Genomic DNA, 24,376 nt, shown 5'->3' with positions numbered 1-24,376 from the left:
ATATTACAGTAACTAATAAAAATATATTGCAGTACCAAATACTGCTCTAGTGAGATTTAGAGTTCTGGTCTTTACCACAAATCACATAATTCATGAATCTCACCATTGCAAAAATATTTCCCACATTAGATGGTAGAGGAAGTCCATAGAAAAATTAGTCCAAAATTCATTTTCACCGATGACTGAGAAAATTCATCTTGATGTACATTAATCAATCTCAGCTATACCCAGTTTCTGCAAGGAATGCAAAACTGAGGCACTCTCCAAGTTTTCAGCAGTACAGAATCTTAAGGAAAGCTTTACGGAACTCATTGTTGAAGGTGGTGTAGATGATAGGGTTGAGGGCACTGTTGATGTAACCAAGCCAAGTGGTAAGACTGTAGAGCTCTGGGGAGATGTGGCATGCTTGACAGTGAGTATTCAATATGTGTGTCACGAAGAATGGCAGCCAGCAGACTATAAAAGTCCCTAGATATAATAAACAAACAAATAAATGGGAAAGCAACACACTTTTGTTCAGTAGTGTTTCATTGTGGACATAAGTCTTTATCCACATACATCATAAACCACTCATATCAAGGCAAGCTGCCGCTCTGAAGATAATAAGTGAATAAGGTCAACCTAATTCTGTCTGTTTTTAAGGTAACTCTGCACATTACACTAGAAGCTACCTAGGGATCCTTGGTTATCTGTTCACATGTGTGAGACTTGCTAAAAGCAAAGAACAAGTGGAAGGTAACAATAATAAAACTAAATATAGATTTTAGCCAACATAGATTTACATTTAAAAGGTAATGGAAGAAGCTTTCTAAATATGATTCTTTTTGTTGTTAATTTATTCCCCATTTCCTACCCTTTGAAGCAAGGTGCTTCACATTTCTTGGTAATCTGAATTGAAAAACATATGTGTGATTGTGTCTTTTCTCTATGGTGGATACAAAATGGGGGGAAAAAAACTTGAACCAAAAACAGTATTAAGTACCTCCTTTTATTCTTTGGCTTCATAAACTGCTATATCTACTTTTCCTTAAAATAGGACTCAGCAATCTTTTCTGCAAGTGGCATCTATGTGTGATTTCACACAATCTTGTGGGTGCCAAAACATTTTAAAATATAACCAAAATATTGCATATTTTAAAAAGTTAACTTATTTTTAAACAATGTACACATTTAATTTTAAAAATGTTTCAACATGAAAAATAATAAAATAGTCAAATCTTATGAGATTTCATGTGGAAATGCAGAGATTACACAAACCTTGGCTATCTTGTGAGATGGGCCATTTTAAATTTTTTAAAGAACTCAGATGCCATCTACTAATGTCACACAGAGGGTTATAAATAGGTCCTCATGTTTGTTATTTATTTATTTGATTTAGATATCACCCAACTCCACGACAACTCTTGTTCTTATTAAGGACATGCAGAAACAAATGTAAGTTTATGACTGGTATCTATCACTTTCTGAACTAAAAGGTTTGAATGTTTCGCAGTATCACATGCTCACACATACTCGCCCAACTAGAAGTTTAGCTGACCAGGGTAGGCTAGAGCTTCAGTCGAATCAAAGCAGGAATCCACTCCATGCTCAATATACAATACTGAGGCACAATTCTACATGATAGCTCTGAAGTACATGCTGCACAGGCTGACATCTACCAGAACGGGCTCTTCTTCTTTGCTTCTTGCTTTAACTGTGTCTTATATATACCACCTTCCATACACGTCCTTCCATACTTTACCCAAAGACATAGCACAAAATTATATAATAATATGCCATTTCATACTAGTAGCAATATGCTATATACTGATATAGAATAATTACACTTTTTTTAAAGGGGTGGAAAACCCTCTACTTACCAAGAACAATAGTTAGCATCTGAGTGGCCTTCCTTTCTCTAAGTTGTATTGCGCGTTGTGGTTGATACGGTAGCTTCAAAGAGGTTTTTGTTTTGCCATTGTTGAGCTTGCGCACTTCTAAGTTTTGTTCCTTGGTTTTTCTCCTTGTTTTTATGTCACTGGCCTGTTTATCCCCTCTGCTGGAAAAGGAAACTTCATGGCAAAAACTGCAATACCCCTGTAAGTCTGTGGGTGTCAGAGGCCTCTTTTCAGCAAGCAACTTCTGGTGTGAACATTTTATCAGTAAGCAACATGAAAGAGCATCTGGAGAATTCTTGTGCAAAGTTTTTCTCTCTGTAGGTTGCTAAAAAACAAAAAGCCAAAAAAATTAAAAGCTACTTATGAACAATATCTGTTCACCAAACCTAATCAGTCCTAGATAAATGGACTTCCATGGGAAGTATGGTGAACTGAAGATGGTGCTGCGAAAGCAGAGCCGACGACCACGACCAAGGCCAAGGAGCTAGTGAGTAGACCAGTTCCTTGGAACTTCTCCAGATAAGGAGAGGATGAAGATTGCCTACATGTGCTCCGGATGACTGCTAGTTGAGAGGAGACCACAAGACAGCAGTTTTCCATGGGTTTCAGCACCAGGAGATGAAGGGATTAGCCAACTTGCTCACCACAGTGGCAGAGCCTTTTAAAGTTCACTAAGTTCACAAATCTCACTTTCTAATCACTTTTTGAAATTGCCTATTAACTATTTTAAAACTATTAGAGACCTTCAGAATGACAAGGCTGAAAAGTCTTCATTGGGTGACTTTATCTTCAACTGAACAAAAGAAAAATTAATTACACAAGCTTAAGAACTTAAAGAATTTGAAATAAACAGCAAAAAGCTAAATAAGATTTTGATCTTAGAAAGTTTTAAACAGATTAAGGATGCAGATAAATTTGCAATATTTAAACTTTTACAATAAGATTTTGGAATTAATTATAAGGAACAAACAACTTGTCATGGGAAATAGATCTGTTTGGGTTTTTGGAAGACATAACAGAGATAAGCAATTTCATGATTTAAAAACTGGACACTTGAGGGGACTAAAGACTTTAGGTAGAGGAAAAAAATACAAGCCTATAAAATGCAATATATTATAACCAATGAAAATACTGAAGGAGAAGAATGGAGTCAGAAATTAGTAGCCACACTATCAACAATATCAGTAATGAGGTCTGCTTCTATGGATAGACTATGTCCAAAATATGTTATTGAAGAAATGACAAATTTTATCTAACAAGAATAAAACTTCTGGAAAAGGATGTTTCATTGGATTTACAAAAGAAATTGGCTGAAGTTTTAAAATCCAAAAGGGAAATACAAATGATAAACCAAGGGTAATAAACCTGGATAATATTTTCCTATTGGATTTGAAAAAGAGGCTTGTTAAAGCCTTGAAGAAGGAGAAATGAAGAGAAATCAAATCCTATGACAATATTCGAATTAACTAAAGATTAGGACTGTTAGAAGTAAAAGGAAGGAATATAAAGTTGGTTCATTTGATCAAAGTTAAAACAAGATATGCTGTTATTTCTGGCACTCCTTTATGGATTTTAAGCTGACACCAGGGCTGAAAAGATGTTGTTTTATGGATTTGTCTGAAGATAACAGATGAGATATGGGATGGAGATAATTGTTTGTAAACTTAGAGGGGTGAAGAGTCACTAAATTTGTTTATACCTGTTGTGATGAAAGTTGGAAGTAACTTCTTTATATATTTCTTTTCTCTTTATTATATTCTTTTTTCTTTCTTTTCTCTTTCATTTCTTTTTCTTTTTCCTTGTACCTTTTATTCTTTCTTTCCATTATATTCTCTTTCTTTAAGTTTAGTTTGTATTAAATTTTACTACTATAATCAAAATTATATATATGTATATATAATTGTATATGTGTATATGTGTGTGTGTGTGTGTGTATAAAACTCTGGATTAATAAAAAAATATCCAACATCTGTCCACAAAGATGATGGGAAGTTTGGCATGTAAGCTGAAACTGGAACTGAATCTGTCAATTACTTTCTGCTGGGATGTAGTGAGTTTTCTAGAATATTAGTATTTTCCTTTTTATTTAATTTAATACTATTGATATGGTGTAATCTCCTAAAAACTATATATCCTCATAGCAAATCTGTCCTTGCCAAGAAACATAAATTGTACAATTTTCTCTATGTAGTTCCTGTTCCTATTTATTTCTCAGTATTCTATAATGGATTAAAGTGTCCTATGTTAAGGTCACAGTTACTATTACACGAGAAAGTCTACTTGTTTTCCAGCTTTGGAAGAAAACTAGGCCTGTGCTGTATAGGATGCTCACATTGCACCAATATTGCTGATAATTCTAAGGTGAAGAATGTATTTTTAGAAAGGCCTTCTGGAACAGTTCTGTAGATGCCATTTAGTTATCATTTTTTAAAAATCTCACTCATCTTTCATAACCTTAGCACTATTGTGATTTGTACTACATGTTCTAAGTAACGTTTTAAAATTAGTGTTTCATTATAGCTGCAATAAACCATGAATAGCAGTATAACCCTTCATTTCTCTTACAATTGCAGTGCTATACTATCACTTGCAATATATGGTTAAATGTTAAACATATATAATAAAACATATATAATAAAAACATGCATGACCACCCACAATTATATTATGCAATGGAATTTGGCACTTGATTGCATTACAGGCATCAGAAAATGCTACTTTCCATTAAGATGTGGTCACTGAGCAGCAATTGCATTTGTGGGGGGAAAACACTAAGGTACGGTGTTGTAGCAAGCTGGATCAAGAAGTGATTTCGATTATGTCATTTAGGATTAAACGTTCACCTGGAAGGCATTGTAAATACCATCACTAGGAGGGTGAAATGGAAACAAGCTATTAAGATCTTGGCACAAACAATGAATGACCATCATAGAATCCAAATGTACAGCATAAGATGTATAATAATGCCTTGTAACTAGTAATTGTAAGAGATAAACATGGTATATGGAAATATAATCTTAATATGTTTAGCCTGTAGCATCCTACTGAAACCAACACTAACAGGGCAAGCTACTGTATATACACAGAGAGCAAACCCCACTCCCTTCTAGCACTGAAGATGTTACCTAGTTGGGTAACGAAACCTCTGCAGGAAAACAGCCAATCCCAGAGAACGCCAAGGACTCCATAATCCTATTCAAACATATGGGGCGTTGAAGATTCACTCAGGGTTGAGTGGCATGCCCAAAAGAGCACCCTTGGAAGTAAAAGGGTCTCCCTTGCCAAGCACAATGAGGCAAAGATTTTACTTTCAAGAACAGTACCTCTTTTCCTCTTAAGTGTGTCTGTAGTCTGGGAATTATCTGAACCAGCTGGAAAGGGTTTCCTTTCCCTTTCTTGGTTTGTTGACAAGTGCCGCCAAAAGAAAAAGGCCTTCACGGTAGAGCTTGCCTTGTGGTTCTTGCTAAGAGCAAAAGTGGTGTACATATTTTTCCCTTAGCTTTATTGTTAGAAGAAGCAAATGTTGTTCTGTTAAGCAGAATGGACAGAGATCTAATCGGATGTAGTCTTGGCCTTGTGGGCCAAAGTAAATTCTGAAGCTCTTTTTGGTGACTTCTTGCAGCCATTTAAGATCACAATGAATAATTATGTGGCTTTCTGCTTAATTATTTTTTTAAAGAAACCATGTAAAGTAGACTTAAACCTCTGATAATACATTTCCCAAACCCAAAGGTTTTGTTTTTGAAGGGGGGGGGGTTGTCTTTGCAGCCTCACTAGAAAGACACCATTAGCTCGAAGTGAGAGGGACATGTACGCAGGATACCTTGGGGGTATTCAGGAAAGGGTCTACAGCTAAACTGGTTCAAACTGCCTTGTGTACCTTGAGGGCATTCTGGAAAGGGTCTACAGCTAAACCGGTTCAAACTGCGGTTCAAACTGCCTTGTCCCTGTAAACTATAAAAACTAAGCTTGCATTTCCGTTGGTGTGGCAAAGCCCTGGCATATCTGTTGCCTATGCTTTGGGTTGGTGACCACCCAGCTTCCTTTACTCGGCCGAATAAAAAGCTGTTTCTTTCTAAGAGCCTCCTCCTGAATTCTTGGCATTGGATTTCTCTGGGATTCAGGGTTGCAAACCTTACATTTTCATTAAGAAAAAGGGGAAAAAAATCAGATAATCATTTTCTTGAATACATCACTGAGTCACCATCACAGCCACTGCAGCTGAGTTTTTCAAAAGCATCTCTCAGTACACCCAAATATATTATCTGCTTCCAGTCTAACCTCGATAACTATTCTTGGCCGTTAGTATAAAGCCAATATTAAGCTGGCCCATAGAGTGTTGTTGATGATACAGAACCTTAATGCATCACTGCAGGGCTAGTAACTCTGATATTTAAAATGCAAGTATTCTGAATAATTTGTGTCTCTAGTGGAATTACCAGTTATAAAGTTCATAACAAAACTTAACAGCTGCAGTCAAAAGTATCCACCATCTCTTCCTCATTATATTGCCTGAGGTAGATTGACTGAGATTACTGTCAAGGACATTCTGTGTTTCCAACTGAGATTTTTAGTACTGCAATAATGTCATTTAGGACTATAGATCTATAACAATAAATAAAATGCTTTCTCCACAAACTGAGAAATAAGATAAGCATTTTAAAGGTAGCATCATTTATTTTATAGTGTTTCACACTGCTGAAGAAGTCATTCCTATCAGACAGGGGCTCTTAAACTGGGTTCTGGGTTCCTGTATGCCATTCAGGTGGTCATTATCAGTTTATATAACAAAAAACAATATATTGGGAACAGAAACCAGGTCCCAATCCAGACAGGTGATACCTTAGAGCAGTGTTTCTCAACCTTGGGAGTTTTCAGTTGTATGGACTTCAACTCCCAGAATTACCCAGCCAGCATGGCTGGCTGGGGAATTCTGGGAGCTGAAGTTCACACATCTGAAAGTTCCCAAGGTTGAGAAACACTGCCTTAGAACCTAGAAGAGAGCACAATACCAAGCTCACCACTTTGGGGAGCCACTGGTTAAAATGAAACAATCCCTCAGACACTTCTACTGCCATTGTCAAGCCAGCTGCTGCCATCCAGTTTGGACCCACCCACACAGAGGGAGAGCCTAGTTGGCTGCCCACCTACCCTTTGGGGCATCTGCAATATGGGCAGGCAAAGCACACCATTTCTCAGAAGCACCTTCACCAGATGGCATGCCACTGGAGGCCAGCTGGCCTTTCTAGGAGCAAGACTTCAGTGGCAGCTTTCTCCTCAATGATCTTGCTTCCAGCAGAAGTGGGAGCAGTTCAGATGCCATCATCCCCACCCAGCTGATTGGAGTTGACAGGTCTTGTTGCCTGGAGCTTCTAGAGTGCAGTGTGAAAATTGGATATAGACACAATTGGACATGGTCTAGTACTTCCAATAGCTATTGATATCCATATAAATATTATCAATAGTAGTAGTAGCAGCAGCGTTCCTGAGGGGAGGATGTGTCACACCAATTCATGTATTATTTTAGGGAGCCACAGCACCAGAAAATTTGAGAACCCTGCTATAAGATCACTAGAAATAACTGACAAGTGGGGTCGGGGGGGTGGGGAGATAGGTGGGTTATTTGTAAATAATAGGAGCATCCTTGTTCATGCCTTCCATCCCAGATACCTCTTTTCATAACACATTTTACAGACATTTATAGTTTTTTTTTAAAACCTGGAAAGGTTATTTGACTAGAGGTGTCCTTACCTTCCCCCCCACCCCAATCTGGGTAGAAAAGCTAGGAATGTAGAAAGGGTATAGGATATAGAGAGGACCCTGATGGCTTTTCACAAGGCCTTGAAGACATGGTTTTGCCAACAGATATGGGGACTTGGAGTATGGTAGAGCCTGTGCAGTGGCTGTATTGATTGTTATGGATGGATGTGACTACCTCGGCTATGAATGTTGTTATAAGGTTTATATAAGGCTTCATTGTTTTGAGGTTTTTATATTGTTTTTAATTATGAGCCTCCCAGAGTCATATGTTGAAATGTGCAGATCTATAAATTGAATGAATGAATGAATGAATGAATGAATGAATGAATGAATGAAGTAACCCCTTCCATCTATTCTTCTTCTGACATAAAGTAAATGCAGTGGGATCTAAAAAATTTTTTTAAATCAACAGATTCTGTTACATGTGATTAGTGTATACCAGTTTTTCTTTGACTCTGAAAAATTATTATTTGCTCCAACATAATAGAAAGTTCTACTGTAGCAACCAGAAGTAATAATATATAAATCCTGTCTTGCCATTTTTTTCTCTGCAACCTACTGAGTACCTCTGGATAAACATTGTTTACACATGGCTTTATATGCCCTCCTGCATAGCATTAAGCCATAGTATGCACAGAATCACTCACTCTGAGCATGCACTTGTTGGGGTAGGAGAGGAATGAGCACTGTATATTATTAATCAATGACTAATGCATGTTCATAAACCCATGCTGACATTAAAAGGCGCACACAGATAGACTCTGTAGAATGCAACACACTGAAAGAATTGTGTGGGAAGAAATATGCTAGAGTAAATACAATGTATTCTCGTGTTGAAGAGTGGACAGACCACTGTGAGAAAACTATATCTAAGCAGGCAGATAGGTTTAATAACCTTTCTAAGATGGAGAAATGGGCAAATTTCTTACATTAAGAAATTAATCTTAAATTATCTTACATAATGTAAAAGTAAATCATACTTGCTGTTTACAATAGGCTTTGACACTATGGCTGCCTTGTCTGGTGAGGATTCGCTTCCTCTGTCTTTGCCTCAGAACCATGTAAATCCGGATATAGAGCATAAGAGTCACCAGGAATGGAATATAAAAGGATACCACAGAAGAATAGATAATAAAATCAGGATTAGAGATGGAGCAAATATTGGGATCACCTGAGAATAAAAGAAAACACAGAAAGAAACACTCTGAAACAACAACCATTGTTTAGTGGATTATAAAGTCCAGCTATAGTAGTTTATGGGTCTATAATCATACAAATCGAAGTTGTGGTTGGACCATAAATTGGACCTTAAATTAATAACTTTGGCTCATTCATGAAGAAGGGAAGTATGGGTTAAGAAAATGCTCTTTTCGTGATGCATTTGGCAAACAAACTGTTTCTCAGTATGATGCTACTTTGTGTGAGAAGGTATATCTCAGAAAGGTTGTCAGATGCTTTCCTGTTCCCTGTGTATATTGTTTAGTGATTTTGAGCTTTACCAAAGGGAATGATGAGTAGAAAATCTACACATCCCTAGTTTTACCAATATGTACTTTGAGTCCATCCACAGTGACTCTGACTTTGGATCTCCAGCTTTAGTGGCCATCAACTGTCGCTGATTATATGACAGTTGGAGGTGATGGAGTAACCTTGGGAAGGATAAAACAGGCACCACTCTATGGGCAAGGAAAACAAAGCAGGGTCCCTCTCTATGCATGTTGTGTGGAGGTTTTGTAAGTAGTCTAGACATTTTAAATGTATGGGGAGTAATTATGGTCATTTCCCCACTAAGAACCTCTAGAGCAACACACAGTCCATGGGACACAGGTGACCTGTCAAGCAGCCTTGTGTGGCCTGCTGGCATTTTTTGAAAACTCAACTAATTCCCTGATGCCAAACGTTGCCGCTACCAAGAAGGAACGGCCACCACTACTTAGTTTTTCACAGCCACCTCTGCCCCAAAAGACATGCTGCAAAGTGCCTCCAAGACCTCCAGACTTCACTAACCCTGCCAGCTCCATCGCTTCTGTCACACCAATAGATGCCAAACAGCTGACCAGTGTGCCAGCTGTTCCTTTGTGGCCTGCAATTATTTGTAAGATATCAGTTGGGTGCCTTTACCTCTATGAGTTGTACAGGCCTGTTCTAAAGCCATCCAATCATTGTTGTGCCAAAATAATAGTGATGAGGACAAGCAGGTTTTATTTCATTTCAGCAATGGTTGGGCAGGGCAAAGGCTTTTGTGTATTTTCAGCGTGGAGCATATTTTTATTCTGAAGGCACAGATCCCATCTCAAATTGAAGTTATGGAGCCGCAGACTTCATATCTATCTTTTAGCCTCACTAGACCTTTTTATACAATAAAGGCTTGGTGATTGGTCACAAACTGCAGCAGGCATTTCACAAATGTAATTGCTCTCCTGGAAAACGTTTCTTGGCAGCAACCATGATACTTCTGCAGAATTCTAAATCTGTCCAACTCGCCCCCTCTCCCCAAATGGGTAATCTTTGTTTAAAATACTGATTAATGATTTGAAGTCATAATCGTGTGGCTCATAATTAAGTATATAATCCATTCTTGTTGTTTACCTGTGGTATTGAAGCCAAAGAGAAGAGGGCAGGAAACAGCAAATGCCAACAACCACACTATTGTTATCATAATAGAAACTCTTCGGCAAGAGCTGGAACCAGTGTTGTATTGGTAGAGTACAGGCATAACCACTGCAGTGTATCTGCAAAGTAAACCAACTCTAAAGTAAGGATGATGGAGTAGCTGTTACAGAAAATATATGAGAAATGAAGGGGCGGAAAAAACCGGGAAAAGGTGGAGGTGACCAGAGAAAGAAAAGAAGGAAGACAGAATGAATGCAATCACAGTGGAGGAGAACAATGAAAAATTAGAAAAATAGATATGTCTTCCTGTCAAAGATAAGAAAATCCAATGGATCAAACACATAGATAGTAACTAAGGAAGTAGATTTTTCTCTCAAGCTTTCATGTACTTTGCATATGTGTTTCTTTATAACATTATTGTGGCATCTTCTGTTTGTTAAAGAATATCTTGTGATAGAACTCTGGCACTTTTGTTAATGAAATGCAGTCTCTGAATATTCTAATTTTCTGTGGAAGTGTTGTGTTCAGAGAAGAGTGATCAATAGCAATGGCACAATTCCATCTTTTTTTTTTTTCTGGAGTTCATGAAGCCTGTTTTTTGAGTGGAAAAGATGGCTCGGGCACAAAAAGATAAATGCCTTCCTCAGACAATACAATGTGTATGTGTATGTGTGTGTGAGAGAGAAAGAGAGAAACCGTGCTTTGGTGACATTACATATATCTGTGTACAATATATTTTCCCCTCTTATTTGTTTACTTTTATTAACCAGTATCATGGTCTCTCAGCTGCAAAGGAGCAGGCATAAATCTGACAAAGATTCATATAGTAAAAATATAATATGGTGTACAGTTCTTGGATGAGTTGCATTTTCTATACTTCACTGTAACATATTCACATTTAACACATTTTCCCCTTTTGGCCAATCTGACAATATTTCACTTCCATCCAGATATCTTGTTGCATATTTGAGATCTTACCTGTCAATGCTGATAGCACAGAGATTTAAAATGCTGGCTGTACACATCATCACATCCATGGTTACAAATATATCACAGTAGACACGGCTGAAATTCCAGACACCTCCAGTTACCTGAATATCAATCACAAGATATCTGTATTACCTTGCACTGAATTACAGCAGACTGCAATGAAGATGCACTTTCCAATCACAGCAGTTAAGCCATTTTTTAAGTGAACATTAATAAACGAAATTTCATGGTTCTCCTCAGAGATAAGATTTTATTATCCTTTTTGGGACACAGCTGCACATCTGACAATACCTCTGACAAGCAAGAGCACACTCAGAAGAGTAATGCCTTAAGACCTATGTAAATTTATAATCTGAACTATATTAATAATGATAGCATGCATCTGTAACGAAGAGTATGACTCCTAATTTATCTCCTTTCACAGGTTGCATTGCCTCAGTATTCTACCTCTGGGGAGATTAAATAAAGTAAGCAGACTTTTTCATCATATACTAAGGCTAGTTTCACCAAAACAGAAGACCAGGATTTTTATCCATGTTTTGTGGAACAAGCTGTAATGGTCTAATTAACTGTTAGCGCTAACCCATAATGAGTGAGTTCCCACAATGCAGTAAGACAAAATCAAACTATATTAAGTCTCAGTGTAATATGTGAACCAAATCTACTTATTTATTTAAATTTCTAGGCTACCCTATTTCAAATGATTCTGGGTCGCTTCACAAAATTAAAAGAACAATTGTTGTTTAGTCGTTAAGTCGTGTCCGACTCTTCGTGACCCCATGAACCATATTGCGCCAGGCCTTCCTGTCCTTCACTGCCTCCCTGAGTTTGGTCAGTTTCATGCTCATTGCTTCAGTGATGCTATCTAACCATCTCATCCTCTGCCGTCCTCTTCTCTTTTTGCCTTCAATCTTTCCCAGCATCAGGGTCTTCTCCAAAGAGATCTCTCTTCGCAAAAGAACAATAGTGACATACAAACAACAAACTTCCGTAGAATAGCAACTGTTTGACGGAACAAGACCATCCCTCTATACCCCTCACCACCTCAAGGAGCCCATCGATCCACCTTAACCCAAGGCCTGAGGGAAAACCTAGGTTTTTAACAAATGTTTAATGGTGGGCAAGGTGGGGACCATGCAGATCTCCAAGAGGGGCGCTATTCCAAAGGGCAGGCACAGCAACAGAGAAAGCCCATTTCTGAGGTCCCATTTGATGACATTGCTTAATCGATGTTGGAATGGCATCTAAAGATACAGTGTAAACTGGTTTCATGAATTAAATGATGTTTCAGAAACAATATTTAATTTTCTATCACGAAACCACAAAGTATCAGATCCAACAAATACTTGTATTACTTCCCAGGAGGTTTCTTAAAGGGATTTGAATATGTGGAAGTTAACACTGATGACACAATTAGGTATTTTGTTAATGAGTAATTTAAAATATAACTCAGCCACTTTTTCTACTACTACTGTCATCCAGATGAATATTCCCAGCATATTATTATTAGGATTAATAGTAGCGTGCAGAGTAAGAACATTTCCTTTGGAACTGCGACAGGGGAGAAAAAAGTTAAATTTGACTTGGTGCAACTCAAAACACTGTTCTTGAAACCAGCTTCCCACCACAACAGACTACAGATTTAGTCATACAACCTTCTGTTACTAATAATAATGAATGACAAAAATCTGAAGCCGTGCTTAGTGATGCATGTCTCATCTCGACCTCATTGTCTCCTGGTTACTGAATTATAATAATCTGGAGTGAAGCGCCAGAAGATTTTTTTTTTAATCCTTACTCCATGTACTCAAAGGCCACTGAAGAATAGGGATGAATTAGCTACCACTGAGCTAGAAAGGCATCGTGGCACTGTTCAACTATAGTTACACTATCAATGGATTTTAAAACCTTTAAATGAATAGAATACTATGACTCTGAAATGCATATAGCAAGCAACCTTCTGCGTCCTGGTGTCCTCCAGATGTCTTCCCAGGAGGACTGGAACTCTAGAAATTGGAGTCCTAAGACATCTGGGGCCCAGGTTAAAGAAAATTGGGACTGGGACACATTCTTCTTCTTTAGAGGTTGACATCCTGGTGCTGATTGTGTCATGCACAATTTTGTTGTTTTATTTGTCCTACCCTTTTCCCATCTCACAGCATTAGCTATAATAGAAACCATATTTAGAAATTCAGCCCCACTCTAATAAGACTCATAACAGCAAGATGGATTTTTGGCTGAAGGTTCCTGGATATACATTACTATGAAAAAAGGCCAGAAAGATACATAATCCTAAAGTGAAGTGGCAAAGGACAGAATGGGATTATTCATTAGGCTAAAACATAATGTGGTTTGTTTAGTTTCAGTTTAGCAGGTTGTATGCACTCAGTCATTGTGATTTATAAACTGTGGTTTATGATATATTAACCCTGACAATTGTAGCTGATTTAAGGAACCAGAGTTTAAAAATGTGGCTTAGTGTGTAACATCTGAGCCCAGCCATTGTCTCTTGTTCAGTTGACATAAAATATAAGCACTCTCCTTGCACAGAAAGGTTAAGGCTGACTTGGGATTACTTGCAGAAATCTGAAGCATGACTACATAGAGCAGAAAGTATATAGCTGCTTACTAATGGAGTAATTGAACCCACTCAGTTCAAGGGAGATTTTATTTTTCAGGCTCTGCATTAACAGGGTATTTAGATTTTATTCAGACTCACCTTCCATCAGCTACTACTGGTCTAACAATAGTGTCCCTTTTTCTCAGTCTGTTAAAGCTACCTGTAGTGGTCCTGTAATGTCATATAAGTAGAACTGCCAACAATTGCAACTGGTTTGAATAATTCCTTGGGAACATCTACTAATAATGTTTAACTGAAGAATTAAAAAAAAAAAATCTTTACTGGCTAACATGTTCATGTCTAGGATCAACTCAAAATATGGTCTTGGCCTTAAACCTTTCAGTGGCTTGCACCTGGGAATTTAAAAGACAACTGTTTGTGAATCCCGCATTATTTCACCATTCAGGGAAATATGCCCCCTTCTTAATTTAAAGGCCCAGGCTCAATATCATAGTTTCAAATTACCATAGCCCATTGCATCATGCAGCTTTAGAACTGGGTATTCCTGTCCCCTTCTAAAGTTCAGCATCTAGTTTTGACTTTCCTTCATAATCTACAGCTGTTTCCATGGTCCAGTCCTTTGTCCACCCCACTTTTCACTGTTCATCTTCTGCCTTGTTGTGTACTTTCTTTCCCCAACTCCTTCTTCATCTATTCCACTTGAGCTATCTACTCCAAAGGGTGCCCTTCAGTGGTTCCTAAACAAGCCAGAGAAAGGTATCATGTGGAGTACCATAATGTTGATGTCTGGGTCCTTTATTCAATATAATAATTGAAAAATAAATATATAATATAATTATATATTTTATATATATTTATATAATACAAATATATAATATATAATATAATCTCTTATTGATGGAGGTGGATGCTTATTAAATTTACAGACTGTACAAGATGGGAATGGGGAGATAGCTATTGTTCAAGAAGACAGAAATAAAATTCAGAATACTTTTGTAAGGTTAGATAAATGGGACAAGAATAACAGAATGAAATTTAACCAGAATAAACTCAACTTTCTTTACAAAAGTCAAAAGCCTAGGTATAGACTGGGGATTACTGGTTTGGCAGTAGTACATGTGGAAAAAGATCTTGGAATAATAGTTGATGATACTGTTGACTTGTATTCAGTTTGCAATGTGGATTCAAAAAAGGCAAAGGCAGTTTTAGGTGCTTCAGCAGAAGTACAGTTTCCAAATCACATGAAAGAATGGCTCTACCTTTACAATGTTAATCAGACCCAAATTTGAGTACTGTGTTCACTTTGAGACACCATATTGTAACAGAGAAAAGAGCAATCTGGATGATCAGGGGAGTAGAAACTAAGTCCTATGAAGAGCAATTGAAGGTACTGGACATGTTTAGTTTTGAAAAGAAGACTAATAGCATTCCTGAAATATCTGAATAGATGTTACACAGAAAAGATTCACCACTTAATGTTCCTGAGTTCAGGGCATAGAATAATGGATTTAAATGACAGAAAGTCATATTTTCCAATTGAATGTTAGAAAAGTCCTAATAGTAAAGCAGATGGACAGTGGACCAATTACCTGGCAAGGTGACATATTCATGTTCATAGGCTGTACCAGTGTTTTTCAAACTTGGCAACTTTAAGATGTGTGGGCTTCAACTCCCAGAATTCCCCAGCCAGCATGAATTCTGGGAGTTGAAGTCCACACATCTTAAAGTTGCCAAGTTTGAAAAACACTGGGCTGTTCTGAAGCAGAGGATAGACACCATCTGTTTGGACATTTTAATTTTGATTCCTGCACTGAGCAAGTGGTGAACTAAATGGTTCCTTCCAACTGCACAATTCTGTGATTTGTTTTGAGTACATAAAAGGGAAAATGTACAATGCCTCCTGAGTTTCTTGGAGCATTAGTGAGATAACATATAATTGTAAGAATGCAATCACAAAAAAAATTAATCCACTGGATTTAAGGAATGGGTTGAAATCCATATTTACTGATATTAATATACATTTCCAAATTGGAAATCACTTCACTGAAGCCACAACAATTACTGGCAGCTGGAAATCAAATTAGAACTTAATTTCCATTACCTCAGCTATGTTTCTGTTCATTACATATAATGGTTTCAGTGGAATTTACTTCCATCAATATATGCTTAGGATTTCAGCAAAATGCATTCAACTATGTCTTCTCTTAAAACAGATACATTTAATAGACTAGAAACTCCATTGAAAACTCTTTAGAAAACAATAATGTGTATTCTAAAAAGCAAAATGCTAAATCCATTACTAAGTGAAGAATGAGGCCAGCATAAATAACTCCAAATGAACAGAATCATCTTTCCTGCAGTAATAGATAGAAGTACACAAAATGTTTGCACTGATTTTTTTCAAATATGGATTACCACAGTTGCCTATGAACCTAACAAGAGCATTCATTTGTGATTTTTAAAAATTGTAGTTATGCTCGGTTGATTATTTTTAGTTAATGTCTTATCATTTGCTATCTTCAGAAGAATTCCTGGGGACAAATTAAACCAACATTTAATTAAGATTCAATTAATTAAAGGGCACTGAAATACTGAATAATAAGGAAATACAAATATATTAAAACATTAACAACCTCAGATATATTGGTGATACAGTTCTTAGTTAAGAGGAGTGAGAAAAACGTAAGGAATCTCTTGCTGAAAGTGAAACAATACAGTGCAAAAGTCAGTTTGCTGCTTAATATTCTAAAAAACCCTAACGCTAAGATTAGGTCAACAGAGAAGATCAACACAATGCAAACTGGTGGAGAAGTCAAAGTAGTAATGCATTATTCCACATTCAAAAATTCACAGAGCTGATTTGAGAAAGAACATGACAGATCTAGGCAAACTATTACATAGCTAAGATATTACATATGTATAGTAAAGGCCATGGTTTTCACAGCTGCAACATATGGCTGTGAAAGATGGATCATCAGACTGAATGAAGAAAAATGGATGCCTTTGAATTGTGGTTCTGTAGAAAATGGTTCAGCACACCATGGACTGCAAGAAGAACAAATAATTTGATAGTAGATGAAGTAAAATCAGACTGCTTACTGGAAGTGCTGAGAATGAAGGTAAAGCTTAAATATTTTGGATATGTAATGTGAAGGCAAGAATCATTGCAGAAGACCCTAATGGCTGAAAAAGCTGAAAGCCATAGGAAAGGAGGTTGACAGAAGACAAGATGATTTAATACTAACACTGATGACACAAGCCAGAGCTTATAAGCACTCAAAGAAAGAGTTACTGCTGGACAATCCAGTCCATCAGGTCAGGAGTCTCTGGGTTAATACACTGGCTTGTTATTGTATATGCTCTATAAATGTTTGTCCCATCCTAAGTGAGTAGTGTATATTTATTGGGGGAGAGAATGAAATTTATGCTTATTTCTGGGAATATGCCTCACTGCGCTGGTGTTACATTTATAACAGATTATTTCAAAACTGTTTTGTTAAGAAGAAACTCACAAAGCTCAGATGTATGTTCTGTCATTTATTGCCCTTAACTAAATACTTTGGTTCAAAGTTTCAGTAAACTTCTAGAAAAATCAGCTAAACAAGGACCTTTATGGAACTGTCAAGACAAAAGTCTATGGTTCTCATGAACTTCCACTTCCAATTATGTTAGGAAGAGTGCATAATCAAGAATTTTGGATTTGGCTAATCTCGAGACATAGCAGGAAAAACATGGCCCAGGCCCTGGAATGTTATCATTGTTTTAACAGAATACCATTTAGTATTTTAACCTCTTTTGTTCTAGTAATTCGTTTGTACGATTTGTTTTGTTTAGTGGTCTAGAAACATTGTGAGGCTTCTTTTTACTGCTTTCGATACCTCTATTATCTTCTTTTTCCAATTAATTCTGAACATACAATAATAGGCTCACTTCCAGGTGACCATATGGTTCTTTTCCATATAGTTTTCTTGGCAAAGATTCAGAAGTGCTTTGTGAATGCCTCCTTCCAGGATCCATTTTCTTCTTCCCAGTGATGTGAGATCTCCCATCCATGTACTAAGCAAGCCTGATCCTGTTTAGCTTTTGGTAATCAGCCAAGGTCAGCCACATTGTAGTCTTTTGCCTGAAATAGCTTTCCCTGACTCAAGCCATCATTTTTTTCTTCACCATAGCTTGCTCCTTGTTGCCAGTGGCTTTCCTCCTTCCAGGTGGCTTCCCTCTGTCATCTCAGATGAAAAGCAGGAAGACAACAGTATGGGTCGCATGAACTTGGTGTTCTTCAGGACCTCCTTACATTCCACACTCATTAGAGTATGAGAGAATGGCAGGAAAAGAGGGAAGAGGTAATAAGTAGCAGTGATGTGGTGTCTCAAAGCAAAACCTGACAATCTTGGCAAGTAGATGAATGTACCTCTCACTGCAAAGAAGGAAGAACACCTGCATGGCAGGAACAAGGATATGCTCTTGGTGCTGCCAGCCAGATCAGTGATTGGTGCTGACAGTCCCTAACTCAATGATATGGATGGCCTGGGCAGCTGCGTAGATCTTTGGACTATGAGATCCCTGCTATACAGGCCAGAGCAGGAGGAAATGGAGAGAAGAGTTTTATCCTGTATTTGAGGAAAGTTAAAAGGATTCAGTTAAAAGGAACAGGAGGCTGGCTGGCAGGAGCTGGGAAAAAAGTGTCTATTCAGTTTGGGACAAGGATACTCAAACCAGAGTTCCAGTGGTTGTCTTCTGTCTTCCGATTGCCTAAATCTTTCCAATAAGCTCTGCTATTTCCCTTTGCATGGACTCCACCACAAACTGCTAAGGAACAGCTAGTTCCCAAGCTAATAGGGACTAAGATAAACTTCTTCAGAAAGCAATTGTTTATTCCTCCTCTCTTTTTCTTTTCAACTTTCTTCTAGTCTCTAACCTTGCTGTATCTAATACAGATTTAGAATTCTTAATGAACCAGTGGTACTCATTCAGCAAAAGGGATCTAATCTTTAGCACACACATTCCCATCAGGTCAGGCTACTAAGAAAACAGAGTTGTCATCATCTCCTCCATGGTAAATCAGTGGCAGAGAGGATTTCTCAGGATCAGGAGGAGAAGACCCAGCAGGCTTATACCTTGTTATTACTGCTAACAAGCTTAGCAAGGTCTCACTATAATTTTAAAAACAATGACTTTTGTACATTACCTCATGTCAAACATATATCTGTCCTAACCATTTTTATTCTGCCCCATCTTTAGAAAAATACAAGTCAGAATCCACATTCGATTAATTTATAGCACAGTTAACACAGATATTAATTTGATTAAAAGTTCTGAACACTTAATTCATTGGAATATTAGCTTAGCCAATTTTTTGTCATCTTTCAAGTATGAGGTTTTCCATATCAATGGATGATGTTATTTTATTCCAACACATAAATTACAGAAAGGTTATGATTATATTTTTTAAAAAATACTATTACTTAAAACAGTGATTCATTCAGCATCTGTTTATAGTGTCATGAATCCCACATTTGCTGTTCTAATTAATGAATCTGATTAGATTCAGAGGAGAATGAACATTCTCCAGATTGCTAACACAAAACATATCATTTTATACTGGCAGTCAAATCCCAAATCCCTGACAACTGCCTTTTATATCCCATAAATTAGTGTTAAATTAATCTGACATTATATGAGGGTTACTGGTGCTGATATCAAGGTAAGACATATCCTATGTGGTTTGCCATTTAAGCAACTATTTTAGATGTTCTCTGGAGAAGTACTCTCCATCTTTATGTACTATCATCCAAAGACATCCACTTCATGGGTACTACTTCTTGGACTCTTTGCAGAATATACTATCTGATGGACTGAAGATGTACAATCTGGAGAAAACCCCTTGACAATAAGCTGAAGACATTTTCATCAAGGTTTTATGGACTACATAAAACATTAATGATCAAACTGATCAAATTAACTTGCATCCAGAATTTTGTTCTATAGCCTTATGTTGGAAAATAGTTTTTTACTTGTAACGCCACCTAGAGTCACCTGTACAGTAAGATGGGTGGCATATATAAAGTTGAAAATGAATGAATGAATGAATGAATGAATGAATGAATGAATGAATTGAAGTATTTTGTGTCATTTTTAAAAAACCCTCTTCCTGTTCTGTTGGGACTGTAAAACAACCAACATTAGCATTACAAAACAACCTAATTCCTTTTTAGTATGAGGATTTCTGTGAGGATCACTTCCTAGAACACTTGCAGGCAATATTTACTTTCAGATGCAGCATCCTGTAAACTGCCTTCTGCTGCTCCCATGGTTCACTGGTGTATGGCTTGTATATGCCATGTCCTCTTTTTGGCTCATCTGTTTCCAAACCTGTATCCATAGAAAGGCCAGTGTTTCTAATGTTCACAGTCCATCGACATAAAATGTTCCAAAGATTTTGGTTTGGGAATAGGGTTATAGAATTCTCTGACAACTTTGCATTCATTTCTTTGATGCCCTACTAGTATCCTATTAGAAAATGTAGTAATGAGTAAGTTCAGCCACAGGTCTTCTAGTTAAATGTATCTTAAATAAAAAAGTAAAGTCACTTTTATCCTTTATTAATTAAAGTATCTTGCATAAAACATTAGCAGACATTGCTAATGCAAGCTCTTCTAAATACTTCTACTGAGCATATCTTGCTGATTCTTTCCAAGTTCTAATTCTTTTTTTAATTTCAGTTACTTCCACTGAGCAAGAGACTAGTTGAAGCCTAATCTTCTCTTACCAAATATCAACAATCTAACACTCCTCCCTCCATCAGAGGTAAGTAGAAAGGACCTGATGCAGTCATTAATGCAGCGATTTGAATTCTTGAGATGAAAGGTGTTCTAGGGTACAATAGATTACTGGCTTTAAATCAGATCTTATTCTCTGTTAATATCCCCACTTATATTGACAAAATTCTTTTCTCTTCTCCTCTGTCAATCCACTTTTTGGCTTTTCAGTGATTCCGCAGAGATAATTTCTTTTTCAGAACAGTTTAGTATATTGGTACACATTTCATTGTGTGAGCCTAATTGGATTTGCATTATACTATTTCCATTTTTTATTTTGAGCTACTGTGACATGATATTAACCAGCAGCATTTCTATTAGGTTGCTTAACAGTAATATAAGCCTTTAAGTTATCTTTTAATTACTCCTTCAGTGAAAAAAGTATGACACAACCCTTACTACAACATAGATGTTCTGGTCTGATGCCCTCCATATATATCAACTCACAGAATTTTTATATATATAATTTTTATTAAGAATTTTTATTATGATAGTAAAATCTAATACAAACTAAACTTAAAGAAAGAAAAAAGGAATAGAAAAAAGAAGGAAAATGTGCAAGGAAAAAGAAAAAAAGACAGGAGAAAAAGTAAGAATATAATAAAGAAAGAGAAAAAATATATAAAGAAATTACTTCCAATCTTCATCACAACAAGTATAAACAAATTTAGTGACTCTTCACCCCCTCTAAGGCTACAAACATTTATTTCTTTATCCCATATCCCATCTCTTATCTATAAACAAATTCATAAGGCTTCATATATTCAGTCCTGGTGTCAGCAGAAAGTCCATAAAGGATTGCCAGAAATGACAATGTATCTTGTTTTAACCTTGATCAAATAAACCAACTTTATATTCCTTCCTTTTACTTCTAACAGTCTTAATCTTTAGTTCATTCAAATATTGTTGTAGGATTTGATTTCTCTTCATTTCTTCTTTGTCCCCAGAGTTCTTCAAGGCTTTAGAAAGCCTCTTTTGTAAATCCAATAAGAAAAAAAAATATCCAGGTCACTCTCTTGGTTTATCATTTGTATTTCCTTTTTACATTTTAAAACCTCAGTCAGTTTCTTTTGTAGATCCAGTGAAACATCCTTTTCCAAGTCATTCTCTTGGCCTGTCAGTGGTAAATTACTTTCAATAACATCTAGCTTGTCAGACAAAATTTGTTCTACATCTGTTATTTCTTCAATAACATCTTTTGACATAGTCTATCCATAGAAGCAGACATCATTACTGACATTGTTAATATTGTGACTACTATTTTTTGATTCCATTCTTCAAAAGTCTCCTTCAGTATTTTTATTGTTATAATGTTTTGCATCATCTTATAGGCTCGTAAATCTTTCCTCTAGCTAAAGTCTTTAGTCTCCTCTAATGTCCAGTTTTTGAAATCATGAAATTATTTTCGTTATGTCTTGTAAAAAACAAAACAGATCTATTTCCCATGAGAAGCTGCTTGTTCTTTATAATTAATTCCAAAATCTTATTGTAAAAGATTCCAAATATATCTGGACCCTTAGTCCATTTACAACTTTCTAAGATTAAAATCTTATTTAGCTTTTTGCTGTTTATTTCAGATTCTTAAGCTTATGATTAAAATTTCTTTTCATTCAGGATTGAAGGCAGATTACCCCAGCATTTTCAAACTTGTTGTTCAGGTGTCTAATAGCTTAGAAGTAGTTAATGAGCAATTTCCAAAAGTGATTAGAAAGTGAGGTTTGCTAACTTAGTGACCTTTAAAAATCTTTGCTGCAGTTGCAAATAAAATTGCTAATCTCATTGTCTTCAGCACTCAAACCCAGAGTAGAATGCTGCCCTGATGTCTCCTTGTAAAGAGCAGTGGTACCCGGATGTCCTTTACTCCCAGAATTTTTAAGGGCCACAGTGACTAGGATTGAGGTTAACCAAATTCCAAAAATATGGCACCTCTACAACTTGGGAAAGTTGCTACAAATTATTTGCTCTTCTGAGCCCAAATAGAGATCCACATTTTGCTTCCATTTTTTTTGCATATAATTCTCTTTTTTCTGAGAAGGTTTTTTGCACAGTTTAATTGCCAATTATCTTCCCCAACTCTCCAGCTATGTTGGGAGCTCAAATCCCAGAATTTTTAATTAGTGGACCCAACATATATGGAAAGCATCAAGTAGGGAATGGCTGATGAAGAAATTAAAAGTGCCGATGATTGATTTATTGAATTTATATGCTGCCAGCTCATACAGTAAGGTTTTTGCAGTTTGCCACCTAAGCACAGCTTGTTATTTTAAAGTCATTGAAGTAAATGGAACTTAAGAATCCCAATATTCAGTTGTGGCAGTTTCTTATATAGATATTCCTTAAAATTGTAGCAATCATATTTGGAACAGAAGGAAGGTATTAATTCAACACAGCAAGACTTAAATGCCTTCTCACTTTTAGCTAAAGAGTTCAACCAGGGCATGGACTTTCCTACAGAGATAATATAAAGCCAGGGGAGAAAGCTTTTTGCTGACAGGTCTCTATGCCTTCTACCAATGTACAGCATCAGAAATTAAACATTATTCATTTCTTTGTGTAATTGCACTGTTAGGAACACAGATCCTGAAACCTGTATATTAAAAGAAAATTTGTCAGATCCTATTGTAGTCAACATTACTCCATTCACACATGATAAGAACTACTGTCAAGGCTGGGGGAACCCAAAGATTGCAAAATAACAAAAATAATGTAAGGGCAAACAACCTCCATAGGGTGAAAGTTGCAAAGCAAACCTACTGTAGATAGAACTTGCTAAGTAGGTACAGATTGCTGGGTGTTTTCTGAGACACAGCTGAAGCTACTGGAGAGAGATACCGACAAGATCAGGCTGAATATTAGAGCACTTAGCTGGAACTCTAGACATCATTAGGTATAACTCCCTCCAGACATCCAGTGGGTAAATAATACTAGTTGGAGTAATAATGGTCTGAATCTGCATTCTAAATTATATATTTGAGAAATTAGTACAGCATTCCAGTAACCTCATTCCAAACCCTTGCTAACATGCCTTTAATGTTCTTTCCACAGTTTGTGCTTCTAGAGTTCTTACTACTTAGTGAGCTGGAATGTGAAGTTCTAACAGTATAATGGAATAATTAGTACATAACTTCCCAGCATATTCACTGTTATTTCTCTGTCATGTATTTCCTCATAGCTTATCTGTTTTATGTATTGTGAAGTTATATCCCAAAGATTCTTTGATAGGTGAATGTAACCCTAACTATATGACCTCCAAGTAATCTTTTTTCTTTTTTTCTTTTTTCTTTGGTAATTTCATAATTACTGAATTTGAAGAAAAAGAAACAATTTAGACTATGGGGTTTATTATTTAGTTTAAATGGGTTGAAGTAAATGTTGAGAGTATATCACTCAGAAAGTGATGCCCATGTACCAGCAACCCAGACTCTACTCACCTCAAGATATACCACCCATGGCATCACTAAAATGGCCACCAGCAGGTCTGCTACTGCTAGGCTTACCACAAGGTAGTTGGTAGTAGTTTGCAAATTCCGTTCCCTCAGAACTGCTAGGCAGACTAGGACATTCCCAAAAATAATGACCAAGATCAAGATGCAGCAAAAGAGGGCATAGTAGGCATGAGGTTGTGGTAATCCACGTCTGGTGGAGTTATCCTGCCAATGTATGGCTGATATGGTAAAATTTGAAGAGCTAATAATTCTGCTGAAGGAACCCATTATGAGGAAGGAGATCTGCAAAAC

At 36.7% G+C, this 24,376-nt stretch overlaps 1 protein-coding gene across 1 annotated transcript; it reads right to left on the bottom strand.

The window, feature by feature from the left end:
* Positions 1–271: 271 nt before the first annotated feature.
* DRD3 (dopamine receptor D3) lies at positions 272–24,376 on the bottom strand. The gene is made up of 6 exons (XM_025168894.2): positions 24,071–24,376; positions 11,229–11,341; positions 10,227–10,369; positions 8,618–8,808; positions 1,860–2,202; positions 272–468 (listed from the first exon to the last, which is right to left on the bottom strand). Exons 1-6 carry the CDS (start codon positions 24,350–24,352, stop codon positions 272–274), a joined length of 1,269 nt encoding a protein of 422 aa, XP_025024662.2. The 5' UTR covers positions 24,353–24,376.

This window comes from Python bivittatus, unplaced genomic scaffold (assembly GCF_059951505.1).
Source record: "Python bivittatus isolate LINGU-HERP-01145 unplaced genomic scaffold, Pbiv_v1 ctg000340_np1212, whole genome shotgun sequence".
In the NCBI taxonomy this organism is placed as follows: domain Eukaryota; kingdom Metazoa; phylum Chordata; class Lepidosauria; order Squamata; family Pythonidae; genus Python; species Python bivittatus.
Note: the sequence above shows the minus strand (reverse complement) of the source record. Positions and strands in the feature narration are given on the sequence as shown.

Excerpts from the sequence above, each read along its gene's own strand:
- DRD3 (XM_025168894.2), bottom strand. The coding sequence starts at position 24,352 with ATGGGTTCCTTCAGCAGAATTATTAGCTCTTCAAATTTTACCATATCA. Across the intron at positions 10,370-11,228 it reads TGTGCTATCAGCATTGACAG|ATACACTGCAGTGGTTATGC; the intron begins GTAAGATCTCAA and ends TTTACTTTGCAG. Across the intron at positions 2,203-8,617 it reads AAGCCTATTGTAAACAGCAA|CAACCTACAGAGAGAAAAAC; the intron begins GTATGATTTACT and ends TTTGTTTTTTAG.